At 42.3% G+C, this 25,539-nt stretch overlaps 1 protein-coding gene across 7 annotated transcripts in view; it reads left to right on the top strand.

The window, feature by feature from the left end:
- The window catches only part of NR2C2 (nuclear receptor subfamily 2 group C member 2), a 128,803-nt gene that overhangs the window by 90,224 nt on the left and 13,040 nt on the right, over positions 1-25,539 (top strand). For 5 of the 7 annotated variants that reach the window (XM_049863010.1, XM_049863009.1, XM_049863006.1 and 2 more), the window contains 10 exons: positions 7,822-8,001; positions 10,054-10,201; positions 10,964-11,057; positions 13,329-13,462; positions 13,990-14,028; positions 14,478-14,655; positions 15,914-16,035; positions 18,502-18,641; positions 20,413-20,550; positions 21,410-21,515. In XM_049863010.1, coding sequence (XP_049718967.1) covers positions 7,822-8,001; positions 10,054-10,201; positions 10,964-11,057; positions 13,329-13,462; positions 13,990-14,028; positions 14,478-14,655; positions 15,914-16,035; positions 18,502-18,641; positions 20,413-20,550; positions 21,410-21,515 — 1,279 coding nt within the window. The remainder of the gene's footprint in view (positions 1-7,821; positions 8,002-10,053; positions 10,202-10,963; positions 11,058-13,328; positions 13,463-13,989; positions 14,029-14,477; positions 14,656-15,913; positions 16,036-18,501; positions 18,642-20,412; positions 20,551-21,409; positions 21,516-25,539) is intronic. The other 2 variants (XM_049863007.1, XM_049863005.1) reach the window with 1 other exon arrangement.

Here is a 25,539-nt window from a genome sequence, read left to right as displayed (position 1 = left end):
TGAGCACATTGTTGCAGCCACTGAGTCAGTCCATCTCATTGAGGGTCTTCCTCTTCTTCGCTGACCCTCTACTTTATCAAGCATGATGTCCTGCTCCAGGGACTGATCCTTCCTGACAACATGCCAGAGTGTTTGAGACATAGTCACACTGTCCTTGCTTCTAAGGAGCAATCTGGTTGCACTTCTTCCAGGACAGATTCGTTCGTTCTTCTGGCAGTCCATAGTATATTCAGTATTCTTCTCCAACACCACAGTTCAAAGATACTAATTCTTCCGTCTTCTTTATTCATCGTCTAGCTTTCACATGCATAGGAGGTGATTAAAAACACCATGGCTTAGGTCAGGTGCACCTTAGTCTTCAAGGTGACATCTTTGCTTTTCAACACTTTAAAGAGGTCCTTTGCAGCAGATTTGCACAATGCAGTGAGTCTTTTGATTTCTTGACTGCCGCTTCCATAAGTGTTGATTGTAGAGCCAAGTAAACTGAAATCCTTGACAACCTCAATCTTTTTTTTTTCTTTTGGAAAAAAAAAATTTTTTTTTTTTTTTTTTTTTTAATTTTTATTGTGCTTTAAGTGAAAGTTTACAAATCAGGTCAGTCACTCGTACAAAAATGTATATTACCCCACCTCCACCTTGCTATATACTCGTAATTGCTCTCCCCCTAATGAGACAGCACATTCTTCCCTCCACTTTGTATTTTCGTGTCCATTTGGCCAACTTTTGACCCCCTCTGCCCTCTCATCTCCCCTCTAGACAGGAGATGCCAACATAGTCTCATGAGTCTACTTGATCCAAGAAGCTTACTCTTCACCAGTGTCATTTTCTTTCCCATAGTCCAGTCCAATCCCTGTCTGAAGAGTTGGCTTTGGGAATGGTTCCTGTCTTGAGCTAACAGAAGGTCTGGTCGGGGTCCTTCTAGTCTCAGTCAGACCATTAAGACTGGCCTTTTTATGAGAACTTGGAGTCTACATCCCACCGCTCTCCTGCTCCCTCAGGGGTTCTCTGTTGTGTTCATTGTCAGGGCAGTCATCGGTTGTAGCCAGGCACCATCTAGTTCTTCTGGTCTCGGGCTAATGTAGTCTCTGGTTTATGTGGCCCTTTCTGTCTCTTGGACTCATAATTACCTTGTGTATTTGGTGTTCTTCATTCTCCTTTGCTCCAGGTGGGTTGAGACCCATTGATGCATCTTAGATGGCCACTTGCTAGCGTTTAAGACCCCAGAAGCTGCCCTCCAAAGTGAGATGCAAAGCGTTTTCTTAATAGATTTTATTATGCCAATTGACTTAGATGTCCCCTGAAGCAGTGGTCCCCAAACCCCTGCCCCTGCTACGCTAGCCTTCGAAGTGTTCAGTTTATTCAGGAAACTTCTTTGCTTTTGCTTTAGTCTAGTTGTCCAGACCCCACCTGTATTTTGTTGTCTTTCCCTTCACCTAAGGTAATTCTTATCTACTATCTAATTAGTGAAAACCCCTCTCCCTCCCTCCCCCATCTTGTAACCATCAAAGAATATTTTCTTCTCTGTTTAAACTGTTTCTCCAGTTATTGTAATAGTGGTCTTAAACAGTGTCCTTTTGCAACTGACTAATTTCACTCAGCATAATGCCTTCCAGATTCCTCCATGTTATGAAATGTTTCACAGATTCATCATTGTTCTTTATTAATGAGTAGTACTCCATTGTGTGGATATACCATTATTTATTTATATATCCTTCTGTTGATGGGCGCCTTGGTTGCTTCCAGCTTTTTACTATTGTAAACAGTGCTGCAGTGAACGTGGGTGTGCATATATCTGTTCATGTTAAGGCCCTTACTCCTCTAGGATATATTCCAAGGGGTAGGATTGCTGGGTGGCATGGTAATTCTATTTCTAGTTTTTTAAGGAAGCACCAAATCGATTTCCAAAGTGGTTGTACCATTTTACATTCCCGCCAGCAGTGTGTAAGTGTTCCAGTTTCTTCACAACCTCTCCAACATTTATTATTTTGTGTGTTTTGGATTGATGCCAGCCTCGTTGGAGTGAGATGGAATCTCACTGTAGTTTTGATTTGCATTTTTCTAATGGCTAATGATCGTGAGCATTTCCTCATGTATCTGTTAGCTTCCTGAATGTCTTCTTTAGTGAAGTGACTGTTCATATCCTTTGCCCATTTTTTAATTCGGTTATTTGTCTTTTTGTAGTTGAGTTTTTGCAGTATCATATAGATTTTAGAGATTAGGCACTGATCGGAAATGTCATAGCTGAAAACTTTTTCCCAGTCTGTAGGTAATCTTTTTACTCTTTTGGTGAAGTCTTTGGACGAGCATAGATAGGTATTTGATTTTTAGGAGCTCCCAGTTATCTAGTTTCTCTTCTGCATTGTTAGTAATGTTTTTGTATACTGTTTATGCCATGTATTAGGGCTTCTACCATTGTCCCTATTTTTTCTTTGATGACATTTATTGTTTTAGATTTTATACTTAGGTATTTGATTCATTTTGAGTTAGCTTTTGAGCATGGTGTGAGATATGGGTCTTGTTTCATTTTTTTGCAGATGGATATCCAGTTATGCCAGCACCATTTGTTAAAGAGACTCTCTTTTCCCCATTTAACTCACTTTGGGCCTTTGTCAAATATCAGCTACTCTTATGTGTATGGATTTATGTCTGGATTCTCAATTCTGTTTCATTGGTCTATGTATCTGTTGTTGTACCAGTACCAGGCTGTTTTGACTACTGCAGCAATATAATAGGTTCTAAAATCAGGTAGTGTGAGGCCTCCCACTTTTTTCTACTTTTTCAGTAATGCTTTACTTATCCAGGGCCTCTTTCCCTTCCATATGAAGTTGGTGATTTGTTTCTCCATCTCATTAGAAATGTCATTGGAATTTGGTTTGGAATTGCATTGTATCTATAGATTGCTTTTGGTAGAATAGACATTTTTACAATGTTAAGTCTTCCTATCCATAAGCAAGATATGTTTTTCCACTTACGTAGGTCTCTTTTGGTTTCTTTCAGTAGTGTCTTGTAGTTTTCTTTGTATAGGTCTTTTACATCTCTGGTAAGATTTATTCTTAAGCATTTTATCTTCTTGGGGGCTACTGTAAATGGTATTGATTTGGTGATTTCCTCTTCGATGTTCTTTTTGTTGATGTAGAGGAATCCAAGTGATTTTTGTATGTTTAGCTTGTAACCTGAGACTCTGCCAAACTCTTCTATTAGTTTCAGTAGTTTTGTTGCGGATTGTTTAGGGTTTTCTGTGTATAAGATCATGTCATCTGCAAATGGAGATAAACTTCTTCCTTACCAATCTGGATGCCCTTTATTTCTTTATCTAGCCTAATCACTCTGGCTAGGACCTTCAGGGCAATGTTGAATAAGAGTGGTGATAAAGGACATTCTTGTCTGGGTTCTCAATCTCAAGGGGAATGCTTTCAGACTCTCTCCATTTAGGGTGATGTTGGCTGTTGGCTTTGTATAAATGTCCTTTATTATGTTGAGGAATTTTCCTTCTATTCCTATTTGCTGAGAGTTTTTATCATGAATGAGTGTTGAGCTTTGTCAAATGCCTTTTCTGCATCGATAAGGTCATGTGGTTCTTGTCTTCTGTTTTATTTATATGATGGATTACATTAATTATTTTTCTATCGTCGAACCATTCCTGCAAACCTGTTATGAATCCCACTTGGTCATGGTGATTTTTTATTTTTTTGATATGTTGAATTCTATTGGCTGGAATTTTGTTGAGGATTTTTGCATCTAAGTTCATGAGGGATATAGGTCTGTAATTTTCTTTTTTTGTGGAGTCTTTACCTAGTTTTGGTATCAGGAATATGCTGGCTTCATAGAATGAGTTTGGGAGTATTTCCGTCCTTTTCTATGCCCTGAAATACCTTTAGCAGTAGTGGTGTTAACTCTTCTCTGAAAGTTCAGTAGAACTCTCCAGTGAAGCCACCTGGGCCAGGGTGCTTTTTTTATTGGGAGTTTTTTGACTGCCTTTTCAATCTCTTTTGTTATGGGTCTGTTTAGTTGTTCTACCTCTGTTTGTGTTAGTTTAGGTAGGTAGTGTGTTTCTAGAAATTCATCCATTTCTTCTAGGTTTGCAAATTTGTTAGAGTACAATTTCTTGTAGTAATCTGATACTTTTAATTTCTGAAATCTTTAATTTCAGTTGACTCTGTTGTAGTATCACCCATCTCATTTCTTACTTGGGTTGTCTTCTGGTGCCTGAGGATTTCTTTTGTTGCTGTCTGTTCAAGTTGTAAGGATAATTCTTTGATTTTTGGCCCTTTTTTCTTTTTGTGTGTGTGTGTTTATTGATACAAATTGACCTCTGAGCACTGCTTTCCCTGTGTCCCAAAGGTTCTGATAGGAATTGTTTTCATTCTCATTGGATTCTATGAATTTCTTTATTTCATCCTTAATGTCTTCTGTTACCCAGTCATTTTTGAGCAGGGTATTGTTCAGGCTCCACGTGTTCCTTTTCCCTGCTTTTTCTGTTACTGATTTCTACTTTTATGGCCTTATGGTCAGAGAAAATGCTTTGTAATATTTCGATGTTTCGGGTTCTGCTAAGGCTTGCTTTATGACGTAATATGTGGTCTATTGTATAGAATGTTCCATGTGCACTAGAAAACAAAGTATACTTGGCTGCTGTTGGGTGGAGTGTTCTGTATATGTCTCCGAGGTCAAGTTGGTTGATTGTGGCATTTAGATCTTCCGTGGCATTTAGATCTTCCGTGTCTTTATTGAGCTTCCATCTGGATGTCCTGTCCTTCACTGAAAGTGGTGTGTTGAGGTCTCCTACTGTAATAGTGGAGCTATCTCACTTTTCAATGCTGCTAGAGTTTATGTATCTTGCAGCCCTGTCATTGGGTGCATAAATATTTAATATGGTTATATCCTCCTGGTTTATTGTTCCTTTAGTCATTACATAATGTCATTCCTTGTCCTTTGTGGTAGATTTAACTTCGAAGTCTGTTTTGTCGGAAATTAATACTGCCACTCCTGCTCTTTTTTGATTGTTGTTTGCTTGATATATTTTTCCACCCTTTGAGTTTTAGTTTGTTTGTGTCTCTAAGTCTAAGGTGTGTCTCTTGTAGGCAGCATATAGACGGATTGTGTTCTTTTTAATCCATTCTGCCACTCTCTGTCTCATTATTGGTGCGTTTAGTCCATTTATATTCAGCGTAATTATAGATAGGTAGGAGTTGAGTGCTGTCATTTTGATGTCTTTTTTTGTGTGTTGTGGGCAGTTTCTTTTTCCCACTTAATTTTTTGTACATCCCAGACCCAGTGCCATTTATATTCAGTGTAAAAATTATAGATAGATACGAGTTGAGTGTTGTCATTTCGATGTCTTTTTTTGTGTGTTGTGGACAGTTTCTTTTTCCCACTTAATTTTTTGTGCATCCAAGACCCAGTGCCATTTATATTCAGCGTAATTATAGATAGATACGAGTTGAGTGCTGTCATTTGATGTCTTTTTTTGTGTGTTGTGGACAGTTTCTTTTTCCCACCTAATTTTTTCTGCATAGTAGTTTATATATTGTCTTTTCCTCTGATTCTTTGTCATTGATTTTGTTTCTGCTGGGTCTTTATTTTTTTCTTGTATTTTATTTTGATGAGTAGGATAGTCTCCTTTGTGGTTACCTTAATATTTACCCCTGTTTTTCTAAATTTAAACCTAGCTTTTATTTCTTTATATCACCTTGTCTTTCTCTCCATCTGAAAGATCTATGACTACATTTCTTAGTCCCTCTTTTTTGGTTTAATGTTGTCTTTTACATAGTTGTATTTTTTTATCTTGATTTATTTTTGTGATTACCCTGTCTGGGTTGACATCTGATTGTTCTGTCCAGTATTCCAATCTTGGGTTGATTCCTGACATTGATCTTCTATCCAAAGAACTCCATTTAGTATTTCTTGTAGTTTTGTTTTGGTTTTTACGAATTCCCTAAACTTCTGTTTATCTGGAAATGTCCTAATTTCACCTTCATATTTGAGAGACAGTTTTACTGGATATATGATGCTTGGCTGGCAGTTTTTTCCTTCAATGCTTTATATAAGTCATCCCATTGCCTTCTTGCCTGCATGGTTTCTGTGGAGTAGTCTGAGTTTATTCTTATTGACTGTACTTTGTAGGTGACTTTTTGTTTTTCCCTAGCTGCTCTTAAAATTCTCTCTTTGTCTTTAGTTTTGGCAAGTTTGTTTGTAATATATCTTGGTGACTTTTCTTTTAGAATCTACCTTATGTGGAGTTCAGGGAGCATCTTGGATAGATATCTTCCCATCTTTCACAGTATCAGGGAAGTTTTCTGCTTACAAATCTTCAACAGTTCTCTCTGTATTTTGTGTTGTCCCTCCCTGTTCTGATGCTCCAGTCACACATAGGCTATTTCTCTTGATAGAGTTTCATGTGATTCTTAAGGTTTCTTCATTTTTTTAAATTCTTTTATCTGATTTTTCTTCAGATATGTTGGTGCCAAGTGCTTTATCTTCAAGCTCACCAGTTCTGCCTTCTACTTGCTCAATTCTGCTCCTCTGACTTTGTGTTGAGTTGTCTAATTCTCTAATTTTATTGAACAACCTCAGTCTTTTCCTGTTTATCATGATGTTGCTTTTTGGTCCAGCTGTGAGAATTTTTGTTTTCTTTATGTCGAGGTATAATCTAAACTGAAGGTTGTAGTCTTTGATCATCAGTAACTGCTTCAAGTCCTCTTCACTTTCAGCAAGTAAATTTTTGTCATCTGCATAATGCGCATTGTTAATGAGCCATCCTCCAAACCTGATGCTGCATTTTTCTTCATATAATCCAGCTTCTCAGATTACTTGCTTAGCATACGGATTGAATAGGTATGGTGAAAGGATACAACCCTCATGCACACTTTTCCTGACTTTCAACCCCGCAGTATTCCCTTTTTCTTTTCAAATGACTGCCTCTTGATCTATGTACAGGTGCCTCATGAGCACAATTAAGTGTTCTGGAATTCACATTCCTTTGAACCCTCTGTAGCCACTATAAATGACTATCCTGTAAAATGTGTCATCTCCAGCAATGTAGCTATGAAATTGACTTAGGTAAAAAAGACAGAACCAGAAGAGCATATCCATGGTCTGTCTCAGCTGACATCAGTGAGGACATTTGTGTGAAAGTACGTTGTGAGCTAGGAAGGCAGACTTAAATAAGGGGCTCTTTTTAATGTCATTGGTTATTCAAGGTTAGACACACCAAAGTAAACAAGATTAGAACAATGAGTTAGATTTAATAAATGTATTTTTAGAATTGTGTCTTCGTGAGCCACGTGGCAGGCCTTGTCTTGGGCCTAAGCAGTCACAGTTCCCTGGGGAAGGTCTAGAGCCTAGGACGTGAGCCAGAGAGATGGAGTAAATGCAGATGTGAGCCCCTGTGTGATAAAACAGCACAACCATGATGTGTCTGCTCTGTTCCTCTCCTGGAAGACAGGGGAGCTGAGGAAATTCACAAACCCCCATCTACAGTGCTAGGGCCAGGTTCCACAGTGGACAATGCAACTCAACCACCATCTCTAAGCTCTTCCTGTTAGGTCTTTTGTGTACTAAGAGCATTGAGGTCATGTCCTTTACCAGCAGTCACATAACCGCTCTGGGCTTCCATTTTTCCATCATTACCTCAAGGATTGTGGAGAAGTCATGGGCACCAGTCATGGGCACCATGCTAAATGTTCAGGCAGTAGCCTGCTGGTGTCCACATGGCCATCCGTATCTGGCACCGTAGCACCAGTCAGTTTTCTATATCTACCTTAAAAACAGGGCCTGCCTGTCCTATTGGCGAACTGCCTCATGTATTGTTCCTCCTTTCAGGTCGTCACTATGGGGCCGTCAGCTGTGAAGGTTGCAAAGGTTTCTTCAAAAGGAGTGTGAGGAAAAATTTAACCTACAGCTGTCGGAGCAACCAAGACTGCATCATCAATAAACACCATCGGAACCGCTGTCAGTTTTGCCGGCTGAAAAAATGCTTAGAGATGGGCATGAAAATGGAATGTGAGTAAGAGTATTAAAAATCACAATGAGTAAACACGGAGGGAAGAAAATGAGCAAGAGTCTATTAAATTAGTGTTCTGTATCAGAGCCAGTAGAGCTGGGGTTGATCAGTTCCTATGGTGTGTGTAGAAAAGCCCTATTCTGGGTAAATGTGGGAGGCAGTCCAGTGGAGTGGGGTGAACACAGGCTTTGGAGTAAAGCAGATACCAGAGCACTGACACCTAAGCGCTACGAGGCTTTGGGAAAACATGTTGCCTCTCTTAGCCTCAGTGTCCTCATCTATAAAACAGAACTCCTTACCTTACGTACAGCTCTGAGGCTTAAGCGAGGCTATGCTTTACTCACTGTTTTCTTAGCCTCTGCACTCAACAGGTGCTCATCACAGGCACCCAGAAAATAATCACCACCACCACCCCGCTCCAGGGAGGCAGAAAGGAAGTCCTAAGGTAGATTATGTTCTTGCCATGGTCGGAATTTGTGCCTGGCTTGATTTTTTTTTAGAGTCATGTAGTCTGGATCAGTTCTATATGATGTGGGCCCTTCAGTCTTTTGATGAAATATCAGCATCCTTTTTAGAGTTGATCTGGCGCTCCCCAACCCCCCAGGGGTTGTGTCCAGCTGCATTGGGCTTCTTTGGGGCTAGGCCTTCTGCCAAGCCCTCTGTGCAACTGGGCTTCTACAGAGAGCGCTGTTGTCCCTGGGTATGGGGCAGCCAGGGAACGTCTCAGGCCCCTGCTTTCAGCTCCTATGTCCAGAATATTTGGGGTCAAGAATTCCAAAACCAGACCCTCACCCACAAGGACTAGTAAGCATTGGGGTCTATTTCCCAGTTAGTGGTGAAAACAAGACCAGGATCCAAGATAGGCAGCAGAGAGAAATCCAGAGGGAGTGGATATGGGCTGTCAAACCATGGCGGGAAAATGGAGGTTGGCAGAAGCAGGCACACTGGGCCTGACAGGGCTGCAAGCTGCGTCCCCAGCAGTAGGGAGAAAGGAGAAAACCAGGGTGCTTGGCCTGGCTTGGCAGCCCTGGACCTGTTGAGGGTGCTACCCTTCTCTCATCTCCTGCAAGATCCCCTAGGAAGGCTGGACACCAATTCAAAAGTATCAGTGTTTGCATTTCTGGAAACAGAACGCTGCAGAATTCACCAGGGAACAAATGAAGATTTGTTCTTTGAGAAATTAGAGGTATCAGCCTGATCTCTGCCTAGTGTGATGTTTTTATTTTATCCAGCGATGCTGTTCTTTCTCCAGGGTGAATGAGCACATCACTGACTTGGTGTAGAATTGGCCCACATTGACAAGTTGTCCTGTTTATCAAGAGTGAATAGTTTTACTCAGAACATTGACTGGAATCAGCCTTTTCCAATCACAGCTATAGTTACAAAACTCAGGAGGACCCAACTGAATTTCAGTTTGGTTAGCAGGATATCTGAATTCTAGTCTCTGGAGCTCATCCCATACTCCTTTCTTTTCAGCACACCTTCATATGCTTCAGTTCTTTCTGGCATGTAGACCTGTTTTTATACCAGATTGCTGAAAAGAGATTGCTAGTGTGATATAAAATTAACACCCATTAAACAATTTGCAGAAGCTATTGTTTGAGGCTTGAATTGAAAGTTAGAATGGTTCCTTTATAATTTGTGGTGTTGGACAAGCTCTCTGTTAAGGACCCACTTGAAGATGAGGCATTTCTCATCTTGGAAAGAGTCTCTTTTGTTAGTAGCAAGAAGTGATAACACAGGAGGCTCAGTGTGGCCCTCCCACGACGTGCAAATGCCCTGCCGCGGTTTCTTAGCATGCGGCCGGCACCTGCCGTCCTGAGCTCTTTTTTTGTTCCTTTTTATTTGACATGGCATTGTTTCACGTTGAGCCCTTCTCTCTTTTGGCTGAAAAGTCCACCATAAAAACTGAGCTAGACTAACCTAGCTCCAGAGCTTAGCATCCCTGCAGTAATTGACTGACTGAGGAAGACCCCTTACTTTACCATGAGAGATACAGTTTTTATTGACTTGACTTTTTTTCTCTAAACATGAATGTGTTGTGATTTAAGCTGTGCAGAGTGAACGGAAACCCTTCGATGTGCAGCGGGAGAAGCCAAGCAATTGTGCTGCTTCAACTGAGAAAATCTATATCCGGAAGGACCTGAGAAGTCCCCTGATAGCCACCCCCACATTTGTGGCAGACAAAGATGGAGCAAGGTCAGTCCCCTGGTTTCATGAAGGGTGGCATCAGGAGCAGCCTTTGGAGCTGATTGGAGGAGGCACAGATATTCCTTGGAGAGGGGGCTTTTATGACTCCCTGCCCACCTACCACAGCTTTTAGAGCTGTTTTACCGCCTTCCACCCTTTTCGGAACGGCTCCAGTCACACCTCTGGACAGGCCTGAGGATGGCTGACTAAAGATGGCCTCAGAATTCCGTCTGTCTCAGCGGCTCAAGTCATCTCCTTCTTAGTTTGGGCATCATTTAATATATAGGAAAATAATTCGTTCCATAGTTCAAAATTGGGGGCTTTTTTGAAGTACAGACACTAGGTCTAAATCCCAGGTGAGATCCCAGATAGTAAGGTAATTTGCATGTTCTCTTTAATGTAATTATTTAATTTAAAAGGAACAAAGAGGGAAAACAAGAAACCACAAATGCATCTGGAGAAATGGAGTCGAGGGTACTTCGGTAATCTAAAGACCAGGTTAACTTTATTGGCAGAACCACCACAGTCTCCAGTCAGTCTGGAAAACTCTGGTGGCTATGTTTGATGCTGCTTTAGACCACAGACTCGGCTTTGTGCACAACCCTTTGCAGAGAGAAGGAGGTTATTTAGTCACTCGGGGGATGCATTTAGTTAGAGCTTTTCTGCCATTCAGACACCCCTGCACACATGGAAGGGACAGGGAAGTGCAACACGATCTCACTGTGCGTACAATGTTGGAAGCTACTCTGGGTTTCTTTATGTCTTAAATAGACAGACAGGTCTTCTTGATCCAGGGATGCTTGTGAACATCCAACAGCCTTTGATACGTGAGGACGGCACAGTTCTCCTGGCCACGGATTCCAAGGTGATGTTCTCTACCTACACCCTCACCTCCTCCACCGTGTTCACAATGTGCTGCTGCTTTAAATGTGTGTGCCCCGCATCCCCCTTCCGGGCCTGCAGAAACCACACTGAAAGCATAACCTTCTGCATCTCTGTGTGCTTCTTGTTGTGACACAGCTTTCTGGGATTTGTTTGAGGGATGCTGATGGCTTTGCAGAAACCCCGGTCAGGGCTACCTGGTCATGGTCATTTATAACACATTAGAGTTTAGAGTTCAGTTTGGTGAAAAGCGTGTGGTTCTGTTCTCTTATTAAGAGGTTTTTTTTCCCCTGGCACACACATTGGTAAACTGCTGGCATCCTGAGAAAGTAGGTACTCATCCTAAGCAGGCCTTTGTCAAAACTCCGATTCCTTTTTATTAGATGATCTTCTGGAGGAAGTTCAACCAGGATTCTAATAATTCTAAAACTTTGCTAGAGCAAATCAGCCATAGGGAATTGACCTTGTTGTGGACAGAGATGGCCTGTTAACCTGAGAGAGAGAGCAAACTGGCTAACTCCTCCAGAGATAACCCGAGCAAAGGAATGCACTGTTCCTCCCTGACACTGTGTCGCAGAATTGATGGTCTCTGTTTTTCTCGTTTTGACGTTCCTGATGTAAACCAGTAGTGAAGCAGCAGCAAGCCGTGGCTGAGGTCCGATTTCTGTAGTCTGAAGGGGATGGCTGGGTAACTGAGCGTCCTGGTGGTGCTGCTATTCTTCACTCCGAAGCTGAGCCACAGGGTTCTTTCTCTGCTGTTTTCATGCACATTAATATGCACACTCGGGACGGGAAGGACCATCATCTTCTGGGAGAAAGAGGACAAAAATTAGAGCTCTTGGCTGGCGTGGAGGCCTGCCCTTTGGCCCGTTAGTTCCCTTGGCTGGACTCTGAGCCACCTGTTCTGGTCCAGTGATGATCTGCATGACATGAGCTGACGAGTTCCACCTGGCTCTCTGCTCCTCGCCCACCAGGCCTTCTTGCTGCACCGTGGGGTGTAGAGAACACATAAGCCCGAGGGGAAGGCCTTCCCTGAAGAACCTTAAAAACTCCTGATGACCATCATGGGATTTCCTGGCATCCATTCTAACTGTGCAGTCCATACAAAGGACTAAAAACAAGAATTCCGCCCCCCGCCCCCCAAAAAAACTCATGCCCTTTATAATCACCACACAATTCACACACACACACACACACACCTGCAGCCCTAGGCAAACACTAATCTAGTTTTTGTCTCTGTAATTTGCCTATTCTGGACATTTCATGTAAATGCAATCATAGAACATAGAGTCTTTTGTGACCGGCTGCTTTCAGTCAGCGTGTTCTCAAGGCTCGTCTGCGTTGTAGTATGTAGTAGCACCTTATTCCTTTTTATGACTGAATAATGTTCCGTTGTATGGATATACACAGTTCTCTGTTCAACAGTTGGATAGACCCTTGTCAGATACACGGTTTGCAAATACTTTCTCCCGTTCTGTGTGTTGTCTTTTAACTTTCTTGATTGTGCCCTTTGAAGCACAAAAGTTTGTAATTTTTGTGAAGCTCAGTTTATCTGCAATCACATGTGTAGTTTTTTTTTTAAATTGTGTTTTAAATGAAACCTTACAGAGTAAATTAGTTTCTCATTAAATAATTTATACACGTCATTTTGTGACTTTGGTTACCAATCCCGCAACATGTCAATGCTGTCCCCTTCTCGACCTTGTGTTCCCCATTTCCATTTGTCCAGCTTTCCTGTCCCTTGCCTCTCATGCATGCCCCTGGGCTGGTGTGCCCATTTAGTCTCATATACACGGTTGAGCTACGTGTATTTTTGTTTTATCAGCCTGTGTTATCTTTGGCTGAAGAGTGAACGTCAGGAGTGACTTCAGTACTGAGTTAAAAGGGTGTCCAGGGCCATACTCTCAGGGTTACGTGTGTGGATTTATGTAACCGCTACATTATGTTGAGTGAAAGAAGCCGTTTATATGAAGTGTCCGGAGTAGGCAAATTATAGAGACAGAAACTATATCAGTGCTTGCCTAGGGCTGGGGGGAAGGTAGATGTGGGGTGACTGTAAAAGGCATGCAGTTTTTGTGGGGATTCTTGTTCTTAGTCTTTAGTATGGACCAAGATCTAGAACTATACCATCACCAAAAAGATCTCCCTTGTGCTATCCCTTTATACTGACACCTCTCTAGAAGGGCTGTTTTTGTTGGCCTAAGAGTCATTATGTGTGTGCTCATTTTTAATGCTGTTATTTTTTTTTTAATAGGCAGAAACAAGCCAGGGAGCCCTGGGTACACTAGCAAATGTAGTGACTTCCCTTGCCAACCTGAGTGAATCCCTTAACAATGGTGACACTTCAGAGATCCAGCCGGAGGACCAGTCTGCAAGTGAGATCACCCGGTACGAGCCCATGAGGACAGGGCTCCCCTCCTGACGTGCACACACAGTCGCTGTGTTTTGAGTGTGGACGGTAGCATTGTGACCCCCACCCTGTATTTAATCAAGGGTTGTCACAGTGACCCTGCACATCTGCCTTCTTTCCAGTTTTAATTACGGGAATGTGGACCCACTTACATTAGGTGGCATAAAGCAATCAAAACTGCTTTTCATTCCAGACAATGAAAAAGGAGATTGAGTAACTCAGTGGAAGCAGGGGAAAAAAACCTTTCAGTGGCCAGATGTTATATTTGTATTTATCACTGTATATTGCACCTGAATATTAATAGATCGTCCCCCCTTTCACTTCTGTTTTGTCCTGTTTTTCTCATGTATATTTTCTCCAAGTAGTGAATTTCGACCCTAAAACCACGAGGGCAGATGGATAGATAGATATAGCTGACAGGTAGCAGTAGCTGGTCCCAGACGTCTGTAACTGGCTGCTGAGGACGCTTCTCTGCAGCTTGGCTCTTGTGTTTTGCTCCTTTCAGGAGGGACCAGTCAATCCTGCCCATTGTGCCAGTCGTCAGGTGAGGAGCTGGGGCCACACAAGCGCTCTGCCCGCATGTTCATGTGTGGTCAGACAGCAGGATGAAAATCTAAGTTCAGTGGAAAGAGGATGGGATTTGAGTTAGAATTCTGGTTCCACCACTTAACTAGCTGGGTGGTCTTGGAAAAGTTATTTAATGTCTCTAAACCTCGATTTTCACATTTGTAAAATGGAAAAAATGCCTACTTTGAAGGGTATTATGAAAAAATAGAAATATGTATGTGGAAATAAATGGTACATAGCTCAGTGGCTGAGATGATGTACAAATACTCAGTAAATACAAGCTTTCATTGTTATCCCTTCCCTCAGGAGGTATAATTTAGTTATCTTTCCCCATTTCATTATATGTCTAACTTTTATCTCAGCTAGAGCTCTGTTCCCCGTAAAATCTGTGGATTCACGGCACTTGTTGCTTCATTTTGCTCACAGGGCATTCGATACCTTAGCTAAAGCACTTAATACCACAGACAGCTCCTCTCCCCCAAGCCTGGCAGATGGGATAGACACCAGTGGAGGAGGGAGCATCCATGTCATCAGCAGAGACCAGTCAACACCCATCATTGAAGTGGAAGGTCCCCTCCTTTCAGACACACATGTCACATTTAAGGTGAGTACTTTTGGCCTAACCACATGCCCTAGCCTCCCCAGCCCATTGGGAGCGGACCTCTCTGCCAAAGCTAGTCTGTAGTTTTAAAAATCAAACCTTGGAATGAACTCATTTCCATATTGTGATGTCTGACATTATGGCTACAAGCAGGACTTTGTATTCCAGAACAGTATTCCCATTAGGAAGCATGTTCACCCTTACTTTGCTCACAGTGCCATTCGGTTCTGAAGGTGACCCTGAAGTAGGTGTGACCCACCCTGCCAGAACAGGCAGGTGTGGTCTTGACCTGTTCCTCCAGGGGCCCTGACAGTGAGAGCTGATACTGACTGCTCAGCCTTCCTGCCTTACCGTCATGACTTGACTCAACCCAGGCACAGACAGTTGTCTCCTTGCTGTTGACTAGAAGCCTTGTATAAAATTCTCAAATAAGAATCCAGCTTTTACTCCCAACTGCCCCAACCATATTGCCCTCTAGAACCACAGAAAACAAATTGTAGACATCCTGGAAGAGTGCTATTAGGTTGTCTTCCTCTCTTCTTCAGTGGCCTTGCCTTTTCTACAGAACACTTCCAGGGCCCCTTGAAGCCCTCTCAGTCTCTGGTTCTCCAGACCAAGTCTTCTTTTTCCCCCAGTTTTCCATGCTGATGAGACCTGTCTGGTTATTTAGGAAAATTGGGTCCCTGCACATAGTTGCCCATGTATGTCCAGGATACAGTGGAATTCCAGCTTCAGGTGGAGCCCCTTCTAGACCAAGGGGTGCTTGTAGCCCAGGCCCGACATGGTGGTGGGATTTCATCCGCCTGCCATACCAGGCTTTCATAGTTACCTTGAGGCTGCCTACAAAATGCCTGCTAGCCCACGAGGTTGATCCCTGTTTCTCTGATTGAATTTAGACTTTAATCTATGGCTCAAAACAGAATTACCTTAGAACAAATAACATTTTAGTTGCTCAGCAGTTGAGGAGTATGCCTTTGTATGGATGAGCTGGAATGTACCCCTCAGGCTTCTCAACTGCATTCCAAGGGCTACCAGATCCTACCCCACGGGGAAGAAAACAAAGGAGTTTGTGAAAGCCCCTTCCGCCCACCCCCCAGTGCAGGAAACACATACTTCATTAAGGATGGGGCCACACAAGAGCCTCAAAATCAGAGACAGTGACTGTGGCTGCCACTATTGTTGAAATGCAACAGGGATACATGTTGACAGAGGCATCTACCTGTCCCACCTTCATCTCCTGTGCTGTGTGTCTCCTCTTCAGCTAACGATGCCCAGCCCGATGCCAGAGTACCTCAATGTGCACTACATCTGCGAGTCTGCATCCCGCCTGCTCTTCCTTTCCATGCACTGGGCTAGGTCAATCCCAGCCTTTCAGGCACTTGGGTAAGTGGCCTTTTCCTCTGTGTGTATCCTTAGGCAAGGGCCTTCTCACTAGCAGTGGTCTGGAAAATTTCTGAGGGTCCTCCCAGTTTGACTGTTTCTGTGGCCTAGGTCAAGTGACCCTGAGTTTCCTCTCAAATATATTCAGTGGGCAATAAGCACATGGTAGTGATTGTCAGTTCCACAACGTTCCTCAAACACTGATTGAGCCTTCCGTACGTGCCCGGGATAGAGTGGAGTGGAAGGTAGTCGTCATCCCTGGCACTGTGGAGCTTATAATCTAATTTACCATACAAAGTGTGAATCGAAGACTGTCCTTGGCCCTTGACAAGGTTAGGAACTTGAACCAACTGTGTCCTCAAACACAGTGCTCTGATTTATATTCTTGCACAGCTGCTTTTCTCCATGCTGGCCAGCACTTTGAGCAGCACTACAGGAAGCCCCTTCTTCTTGCTTCTTTACTGAGCATCACTTGTGTGTGTTCGTCTTATTTTTCCCCGAGATCCCAGCACTGGCTCTGCCATTGTACCCGTCAGGTAGCGCATGGGCTGGTCACAAGATTTCAAAATAAGTCCATAAGAGACAAATTATGGCCTTGAGTATATCCCACCTGAATTTAGAGACCATCTCAAGAACTCTATGGGGCAGTTGTACTCTGTCCTGTAGGGTTGCTATGAGTTAGAATCTACTTGAAGGCAGTGGGTTTTGGTTGGTTTATGGGTAAGATATTGAATGATGCAGGAAGCATCAAAGGAAGATGGAAGGAATATACAGAGTCACTGTACCAAAAATAATTGGTCAACATTCAGCTATTTGAGGAGGTAGCATATGATCAAGAACCAATGATAACTGAAGGAAGAAGTCCAAGCTGCACTGAAGGCATTGGTGAAAAACAAGGGTCCAGTAACTGAGGGAATAATAGAGATGCTTCAACAAATGAATGCAACACTAGAAGCTGGCAGCATCTGTGCCAAGAAATTTCAAAGGCAGCTACCTGGCCAACCAACTGGAAGAGATCCATATTTGCATCCATTCTAAAGAAAGGTGATCCAAGAGGAGGAGGAAATTATTGAACAATATCATTAATATCTCATGCAAATAAAATTTTGCTGAAGATCATTCAAAAGCAGTTACAGCAGTACATTGACAGGGAACTGCCAGAAATTTAGGCTGGGTTCAGAAGAAGATGCGAAATGAGGGATATCATTGTTGATGTCAGATGGATCTTGGCTAAAAGTAGAGAATACCAGAAAGATGATTACTTCTGTTTTATCAACGATGCAAAGGCATTCAACCATGTGGATCATAACAAATTACGGATGACATTACAAAGAATGGGAATTCCAGAACACTTAGTTGTGCTCATGAGGAACCTGTACATAGAGCAAGAGGCAGTCGTTCAAACAGAACATGGGGATACTGTGTGGTTTAAAATCAGGAAAGGTGTGTGTCAGGGTTGTATCCTTTTACCATGCATATTCAATCTGTATGCTGAGCAAATAATTTGAGAAGCTAAACTGTGTGAAGGAGAACGCAGCCTTCAGTATGGATTAGACCTCAACATAAAGAAAACAAAAAACATCACAACTAGACCAATAAGCAAATATTGAAGTTGCCAAGGATTTCATTTTATTTGGATCCACAATCAATGCCCCTGGAAGCAGCAGTCAAAAAAGCAAATGATGTATTGCATTGGGCAAATCTGCTGCAAAAGATGTCACTTTGAAGACTAAGATGCGCCTGACCCAAGCCATGGTATTTTCAATTGCCTGATATGCATGTGAAAGCTGGACAGTGAATAAAGAAGACTGAAGAAGAATTGATGCCTTTGAATTATGGTGTTGGAGAGGAATATTGAGTATACCGTAGACTGTCAGCAAAAGAAACAAATCTGTCTTGGAAGAAGTACAGCCAGAATGCTCTTTAAAAGGAAGGATGGCGAGACTTTGTCTCATGTACTTTGGACATGTTATCAGGAGGGATCAGTCCCCGGAGAAGGACATCATACTTGGTAGAGTAGAGGGCCAGTGAAAAAGAGGAAGACCCTCAGTGAGATGGATTGACATAATGGTTGCAACAATTGGCTTAATCGTAACGATAATTGTGAGGATGGCACAGGACTGGACAGTATTTTCATTCTGTTATACATAGGGTCTCAGTGAGTCAGAACCAACTCGACAGCACTGACAACAACAGCAGAAAATGATAGTTTGGCCATACCTATTAAAATTTCTCTTAAGTTAAAGAGCTTTTAGAAGAGATTGGTCAGTTTTATCGACAGAGGGCCTTTATTTTGGGCATTCATAGATACTGGTTTCTTGGAGGATGATCCTGGACATACTGTAGGCCTTCAGCAAATACCTGCTGAATACCCTTGTTTGGGGAATGCTGGGATTGGTGCTTGCATGCCCCATTCCTGGGAGAAGTGCCAGCACGCACCCACACCCACCCTCTTCCCTGTGTTACCAGGCAGGACTGCAACACCAGCCTCGTGCGGGCCTGCTGGAACGAGCTCTTCACCCTTGGCCTGGCCCAGTGTGCCCAGGTCATGAGCCTCTCCACCATCCTGGCTGCCATCGTCAACCACCTGCAGAACAGCATCCAGGAAGGTAGGGCCAGGGACATGAGGGTGGAGTGTGTCTTGGTCCAACCCGTGCCATGGGGCAGGGCCCACCCTAGCAAAGGCAGATTGGCCAGCCTCAGTGTCCCTCAGCATCCACAGGCCAAGGGGTGTTTGACCATGAAGCCATGGACCTTTTTTCTCTTTTCATACAATGAATATGGGGGAAAAACAAAGCAAAACAACTGATTGAAAAAAATTGCCTACTTCAATACATAGGCGTTTAGTAGATGTTCTCAAAACAATCACACCTTCTGTTTTCATCTTCATTGACAGGTTACCCTTTGGTGTATAATATCTTACGAATCTTCATAATCCTATAAAGTAGGGATTATCTCGGATTTACATATGGGGAAACTGAGCCCCTGATAAGGTTCCTGACTTGCCCCAGATCACACAGTAAGTGGAAGAGCTGGAGTACAACCCTGTGGTGATGCATACACCCCAGTCTAGGACACTTTTATCTCACCCCATCTGCTCCTCAGTAAATGAACAAATGGCTCTCTTCTAGTAAGATCTGTGGCAACTGTCTAACATTTGATGGTCAAGCACCAGCTGTGTGAGGAACATGAGGTAGCTAGTGAAGTCTGTGCCCACACTACATGTCCGTCACACACTAAAGACCTCTGTCCAGAGTGAGCAATCCAAGATTCCAGACTAACACATAAAATCTTGGCGAACAAAAATCTTAGTACCTGAAACATTTACAGCTGGAGTGGAACTTAGCTGCATTCTTAATTGGGCATTCTAGCATTTGATATCTAGGAATATGAGTTACCTAGCCACACCTTTATTTTTCTAATTATTCCCTTAGAATATTTATATAAAGATGATTTTTTAAGAAGATGACTCTTAATCTTACTAAATTTAAGATATCTTCGCAAATGAGCTTTAGTTTTTTTTTTTTTTAATCACGCATTAGGTGAAAGCTTACATAGTAAATTAGTTTCCCATTCTATAGTTTGTACAAAGCGTTCCATGACGTTGGTTACATTCCCCACAATGTGTGTGCCCTCCCCCCATTTCCGTCCTACGTTCCCTGTTTCCTTTCACCCTGAAATGCTACCCGTTCTTGCCTTCTCATCTTTGCTTTTGGGCAAATGTTGCCCTTTTGCTCTCGTATAATAGATTGTGCTAAGTATCACATCCCTCTCGGGTGTTGTTTATTTTAGGGGCCTGGCTGTGATTTGGAGGGTTTTTTTTTAACTGAGTACAATGATACTAATACTTTCAGCAAAGTATTGCCATGAGGATTAAATGAGATAACATATAAAATTATTTTGATAATTAAAAATTGCCAACATGTAATGTTCAGTTCGGCAAGCATTTATTAAGTGCCTATACAGACTTAGAAAACCTACCCATCATTCTGGACTGACATATGCATCCTAAGCATAGAATGGAAGGAATAACTAATTTGTACGTACAGGCCAACAGTACTGCCCCGGGTGAGGTCAGGAGGGATCACAGGTCTAGAGGGTTTGGAACAGAATTTGGGTACCTGTTTAGATGATGGGATAAGAGTTAGATTGAGTTAATTACTTCCCATCAAAGACGTCAGTTACCTTTAATGACATTCTGAGTTGTCACTTTACCTTCAGCTAGAAAATGAGGTTCTTGATCATCTGGAGATAACTGGGGTTTTTTTAATTAAAAAGGGAAAGTATCCTCCCATTTCTTTCAATCTGTGGCCCCTTGAAGAAGCTGGTTTTGTTGTTCCTGTCAGCGTTTCTCAGAGGATCTGTAATGTTGGTTTCTAGATAAACTTTCTGGCGACCGGATAAAGCAAGTCATGGAACACATCTGGAAGCTGCAGGAGTTCTGTAACAGTATGGCGAAGCTGGATATAGACGGCTATGAGTATGCATACCTTAAAGCTATAGTTCTCTTTAGCCCCGGTAAGATATGCCGTGGTGACTCATGCCAGTTCTCCACTTGTGTCTACTGCTATTTCTGAACATGAACTTGTTGTCAAGTCTTCAGCGGTATAGAGAGCCCTGCCAGATTGTATGTGAACGAACATTCTCATAATAGGTGTACTTTGCCAGCTAACATAAATTGCTTTAAATTCTTGCTTCTGAAACTTAAAAAAAAAAAAAAAGAAATGCTACAGTACCTGATAACTTCATATACTACCTAGATTTAACATGTCCTAATTAAACCATTGCCAAATAAAACTATGACATACAAAACAGAATGTACCACCCGGTATCTTTTCAGCTCATATTAGCATCTATAACCCAGTGCAGATTGAAACTCCACAAGTTTACTCACAGTCTCTGTATAGAGCAGCAGCTGCCACTGGGCATGCTAAAAGGTATGGTCACAGCAGGTGAAGAAGCAGCAGCAGGGGTGCCTGAACTCACAAGCCCCCAGCTCTTCTGTCTAAGCCTCCAAAGAGGCTGCTTGAGCTGACCATTGTCCTCATAACTGGGCACGAACACAGTTTGCCTTATCTTCGTCCCCACTTCTCCACTCACAAACAAGGAAATATAGCTAGTAAAAGTAGGAGAAATTATATGATTAAATACCTAGAAAGAAAATTTCATGGGATAGTTTTAAAATCCTGGAGTAGTAGGAAGCCAGATGTCCAGAACCAACCCAAGTGGGGCTGCTCAGACAATAACATCCAAACTGGATCTGCCTTCAGAGTTCAATATATTGTACGTCAGAAATTTGACTAAAGTAAGTACAAAGAAGTCTGCAGTGAGGCTTTCCAAATGCAGATGGGAATTGGGGGCACTTTTCTGTTTTCAGATCATCCAGGTTTGACCAGCACAAGCCAGATTGAAAAATTCCAAGAAAAGGCACAGATGGAGTTGCAGGACTATGTTCAGAAAACATACTCAGAAGATACCTACCGGTGAGACACAAATGGGCACACACTCTGGCTTGGGCAGGAGGGAGTGGGGCTGGGTCAGTAGTTTCAAGTATAAATGCTGTTAGCCTTCCCATTTCTAGCAGCCTGTAGAGGCGCCATTCGATCACTCTTGTATTCTGTAGTTTTACAGGTGGTAATACAGTGAAAAGCTCTAGGGAGGGAGGGGTCCCAAACACCAATTTCAGTGTTGCTGTGTAACTTTGGACAGGACTGCAGATTTCTTCTCTTTAATCTGAGGGGTTGAAGTCAATGCTTTGTGGTCTCTGCTCAGGTTAACACTGTGCATGAGGCTAGTGTTCTCATGGAGATACCCTTGTCCAGAACAGTTTAAAAGAAATGTCCTTCTGTTCAGCACTCGCGGTGATGCTAAAGTACTTGACAGAAACAGAACCTGACTTCTATAAAGGAGTGGCTGAGTTGTATAAAATAATCATTTTACCGGCTGATAAACTGATTAAAAAAGGTCTGTTTATTTGCGGGAAAGTTAATTAACAGTATTGATTGTAATGGGTGGGCAGCAAAAATACATAAGTCAGCTTTTCTCATGCAGATTTGGACAGGAAAGCTGTTCTGAGATCGGGCAGAATGCGCTGACAGGCTTTCCGCCCAAGGAGTGGAAGAGCCCTTGCCCTGTGACCACTTCTAACTCCCTGGTGGCTACATGAATTTCTGGGGCCTTGTCAAGTAAATTATTTAATATTTCCCTCCCCACCTATCCCCACAAAGAAAATTTTTGAGTAAAACTGACAGTCCAGAAGATGTGTTGCCCCACCTCCCCAGACATTTTGTGTCCCCTGTACAGACCTCAGTCTGCAAGTGTCCGTAGAGCAGAGATACACCAGGCCCTGGGGGGACAATTGCTCTGGTGTGATTGGGGGCCTGCTGGCAAAGAGCTTGCTTCACTTAGGCGTACATCCATGGCCCAGGTGCAGGTTTTGCAAAAGCAAGACCATTTTCTACTGGATTTGCTGAAGAACTAATCATAAATCTAGAATAACTTCAGCCTCGATATATACAGAATGGGACTGTCTCAGAATGTACATTCAGCCAGAATTCATACATCTAACCAGGCATGTAGGCAAGGTGTCTGTCCCCTGAGGCCACAGACCTACTCCCACACAGTTTCTAGAAATGCCCCTCTTGGGGGCTGCTGGCAGAGCCCCTGCACACTCTCGAATCTCTTTAACATCAGCAACTCTCAGGCCTTTGAAAGTCAGTGTAATGTTTCTGGAAAAATCATGAGTCGTCCTAGTCTAGTTGTGGGGCCTAGGTGTGTGAATCAGGTGATATGGGGCCAAAAATGAGATAAGGGAGACATTTTTATAGGACTCTGCAACTCACTCAAAGACAATTCCCAAAGAAAAGGTTCTAGAATGCTTTTACATCCTGTTTATATATTAACTTTTAAAATCTTTTCCACCCCTGTGCCTTTTCTCATACTGTTTTTTCCCCATGAAATACCCTGCCACATCTCCCCATTCTTTGCATCTCTGTTGATGGAAGCCATAGCCAGCCTCTCAGGCCCAGCTGAGATGCCCCATGCTGCACGAAGTCCTCCCAAGACCTGTCAGCCTGTGTTGCCCTCGGGATCTGGGGGCGGTGTTCCTTATCCCACGCATGCCCGCAAGACTGGAGCACAGTGCTTTGTGCAGGGAAGGCACGACATTCCTGATGGCTGGCGAATGGCTGATGGTGCTGTGACACTGCTTGCATAATCCGAGTACATTTTTTCTCTTTTTAAAAATAAGATCCTCTGTAGAAAAAAATGAGAATATTCTGGAAAGGAAAAAGAAAACCTTTAACTCAGTGAAAACACCACTCTCCAGAGATACCTACTGTTAACGTTTTATGTATTTACTTCCAGAAATTTTCTATATATGTGTAATTGGAATCATAAAATACAAAAGGGTTTTTTTTTTTTTTTTTTTTTAATGTTCTGGTGAAAGTTTATAGAGCAAATTAGTTTCCTATTCAACAATTTATACACAGCTTGTTTCGTGACATTGATGATAAAACCACTGAGTGTGTCAGAACTCTTCCCCCTTCTTCTCCGGGTTCCCTGTGTCCGTTTGCCCTGCTTTCCTGCTCCTACCTTCCTCCTGAACTTTGCTTTTGAGCAAATGCTCCTCTTTAGGTCTCACGTTGATTGTTCTGAGGTTTACATTGCTCGCTGATGTTATTCATTTTATAGTCCTGTCCATTGTATGGCCATAATGTGATCTCCAAGAGTGATTTCAGTTCGAAGTTTGAAGAGTGTTTAAGGGTCATAGTCTCAGGGGTCCCACCAGTCTCTGTTCAATCAGTAAGTCTGGTCTTATGAATTTATGAGTTTGAATTTTGTTCTACATTTCTCTCCCACTCTATGACCTACTATTGTCCTGGTCAGAGCTGTCAGTAGTGGTAGCTGGGCACCATATAGTTCTTCTGGTCTTAGGCTAGTGGAGACTGTGGTTCACGTGTCCATTACTCCTTTGAACTAATGGTTTCCTTGAGTCTTTGATTTTCTTCACCTTTCTTTGCTCTGGACAGGAAGAGACCAATTGTATCTTAGATGGCCGCTTGCAAGGTTTTAAGACCCCAGTCGCTACTCATCGAGGTAGGATGTAGAACCTTGTGTGGATTATGATATGCCAGTTGACCCAGATGTCCCCTGAGACTATGGTCCTAGCTCTCAAGCTCAGTATCTCAGTTCCAGGAGATATATGGTTATGGCTAAGAAGTTTTCATGACTGTGTCTGCTGTGTACACCATTGCATACGTTGGGTATATCTGCAGCACGTACATATGTATGTGTATGTGTAATTCCATATACCCTCCCACCTTGTTCAGCTTACGTATCTACTTATATATCCACTCATACATTATTGTTATTAATGTTGTAGGATTGTATATGTATTACTGTTTACCTTGTTGCGTTTTACTCTTGTATACCTTTCAGTGTCTTCCTTTACTTTGATTTTGTTGTGCTGACTTCCTCCATATTGTGTATTTTCTCTCCCTTCACCAGAGCTAGTATGTGTCTACTATCTAGTTAGTCGTTTTCCCTCCCCCTCCCATCCCTGATAACCATCAAAGAATCTTTTTGTCTGTGTGTAAAGCTTTCCTTGGGTTTTTATAATAGTGGTCTCATTATAATATTTGTCCTTTTGTGATTACTTATTTTACTCAGCATAATGTCCTCCAGGTTCATCCATGTTGTCAGGTGTTTCGTGGATTCATCATTATTCTTTAACGTTGCGTCGTATTTTGTATATATGTACCACGGTTTATCCATTCATCCATTGATGGGCACTTAGGCTGTTTCCATCTTTTTGCTATTGTAAGTAATGATGCAGTAAACCTGGGTGTGCATATATGTCTATTGGTGTGATGGCTCTTATGTCTCTAGGATATATACCTAGGAGTGGGACTGGTGGATCATATGGTATTTCTAGCTTTTTGAGGAGGTGCCATATCATCTTCCGTAATAGTTGTACCATTTTACATTCTCACCAGCAGTGTATGAGAGTTCACATCTCCCTACAGCCTCTCCAGCATTTGTTGTTTTTTCTTTTTTTGATCAATGCCATTATTACTAGTGTGAGATAGTATCTCATTGTAGTTTTCATTTGCGTCTCTCTAAAAAAGGTTTTTTTTCTTTTTTTTTTTAATGGCTAGTGAGTTGACTTGACAGCAGTGAGTTTTTAGTGGCTAATGATTTTTTTTTAATGATCATGAGGATCTCTTCATGTGTTGTTGGCTGCCTGGATGTCTTCTTTGATGAAGTGTCTGTTCATGTCCTTGCCCCTTTCTAACTGAGTTGTTTGTCTTTTTGTTGTTGAGTTGGAATTTTATATAAGTTTTAGAGATTAGACCCTTGTCAGATACATCATAGCCAAATTTTTTTTTCCCAGTCTGTAGGTTCTCTTTTTACTTTTTTGGAAAAGTCTTTTGACGAGCATAAGTATTTGATTTTCAGGAGGTCCCAGTCATCGAGTTATCTTCTACTGTTTTTGCTTTTTTAGTT

Source organism: Elephas maximus, chromosome 20, assembly GCF_024166365.1.
Source record: "Elephas maximus indicus isolate mEleMax1 chromosome 20, mEleMax1 primary haplotype, whole genome shotgun sequence".
Classification (NCBI taxonomy): domain Eukaryota; kingdom Metazoa; phylum Chordata; class Mammalia; order Proboscidea; family Elephantidae; genus Elephas; species Elephas maximus.
The sequence above is the reverse complement of the archived record's forward strand: the minus strand, read 5'-3'. Positions and strand labels throughout refer to the sequence as shown.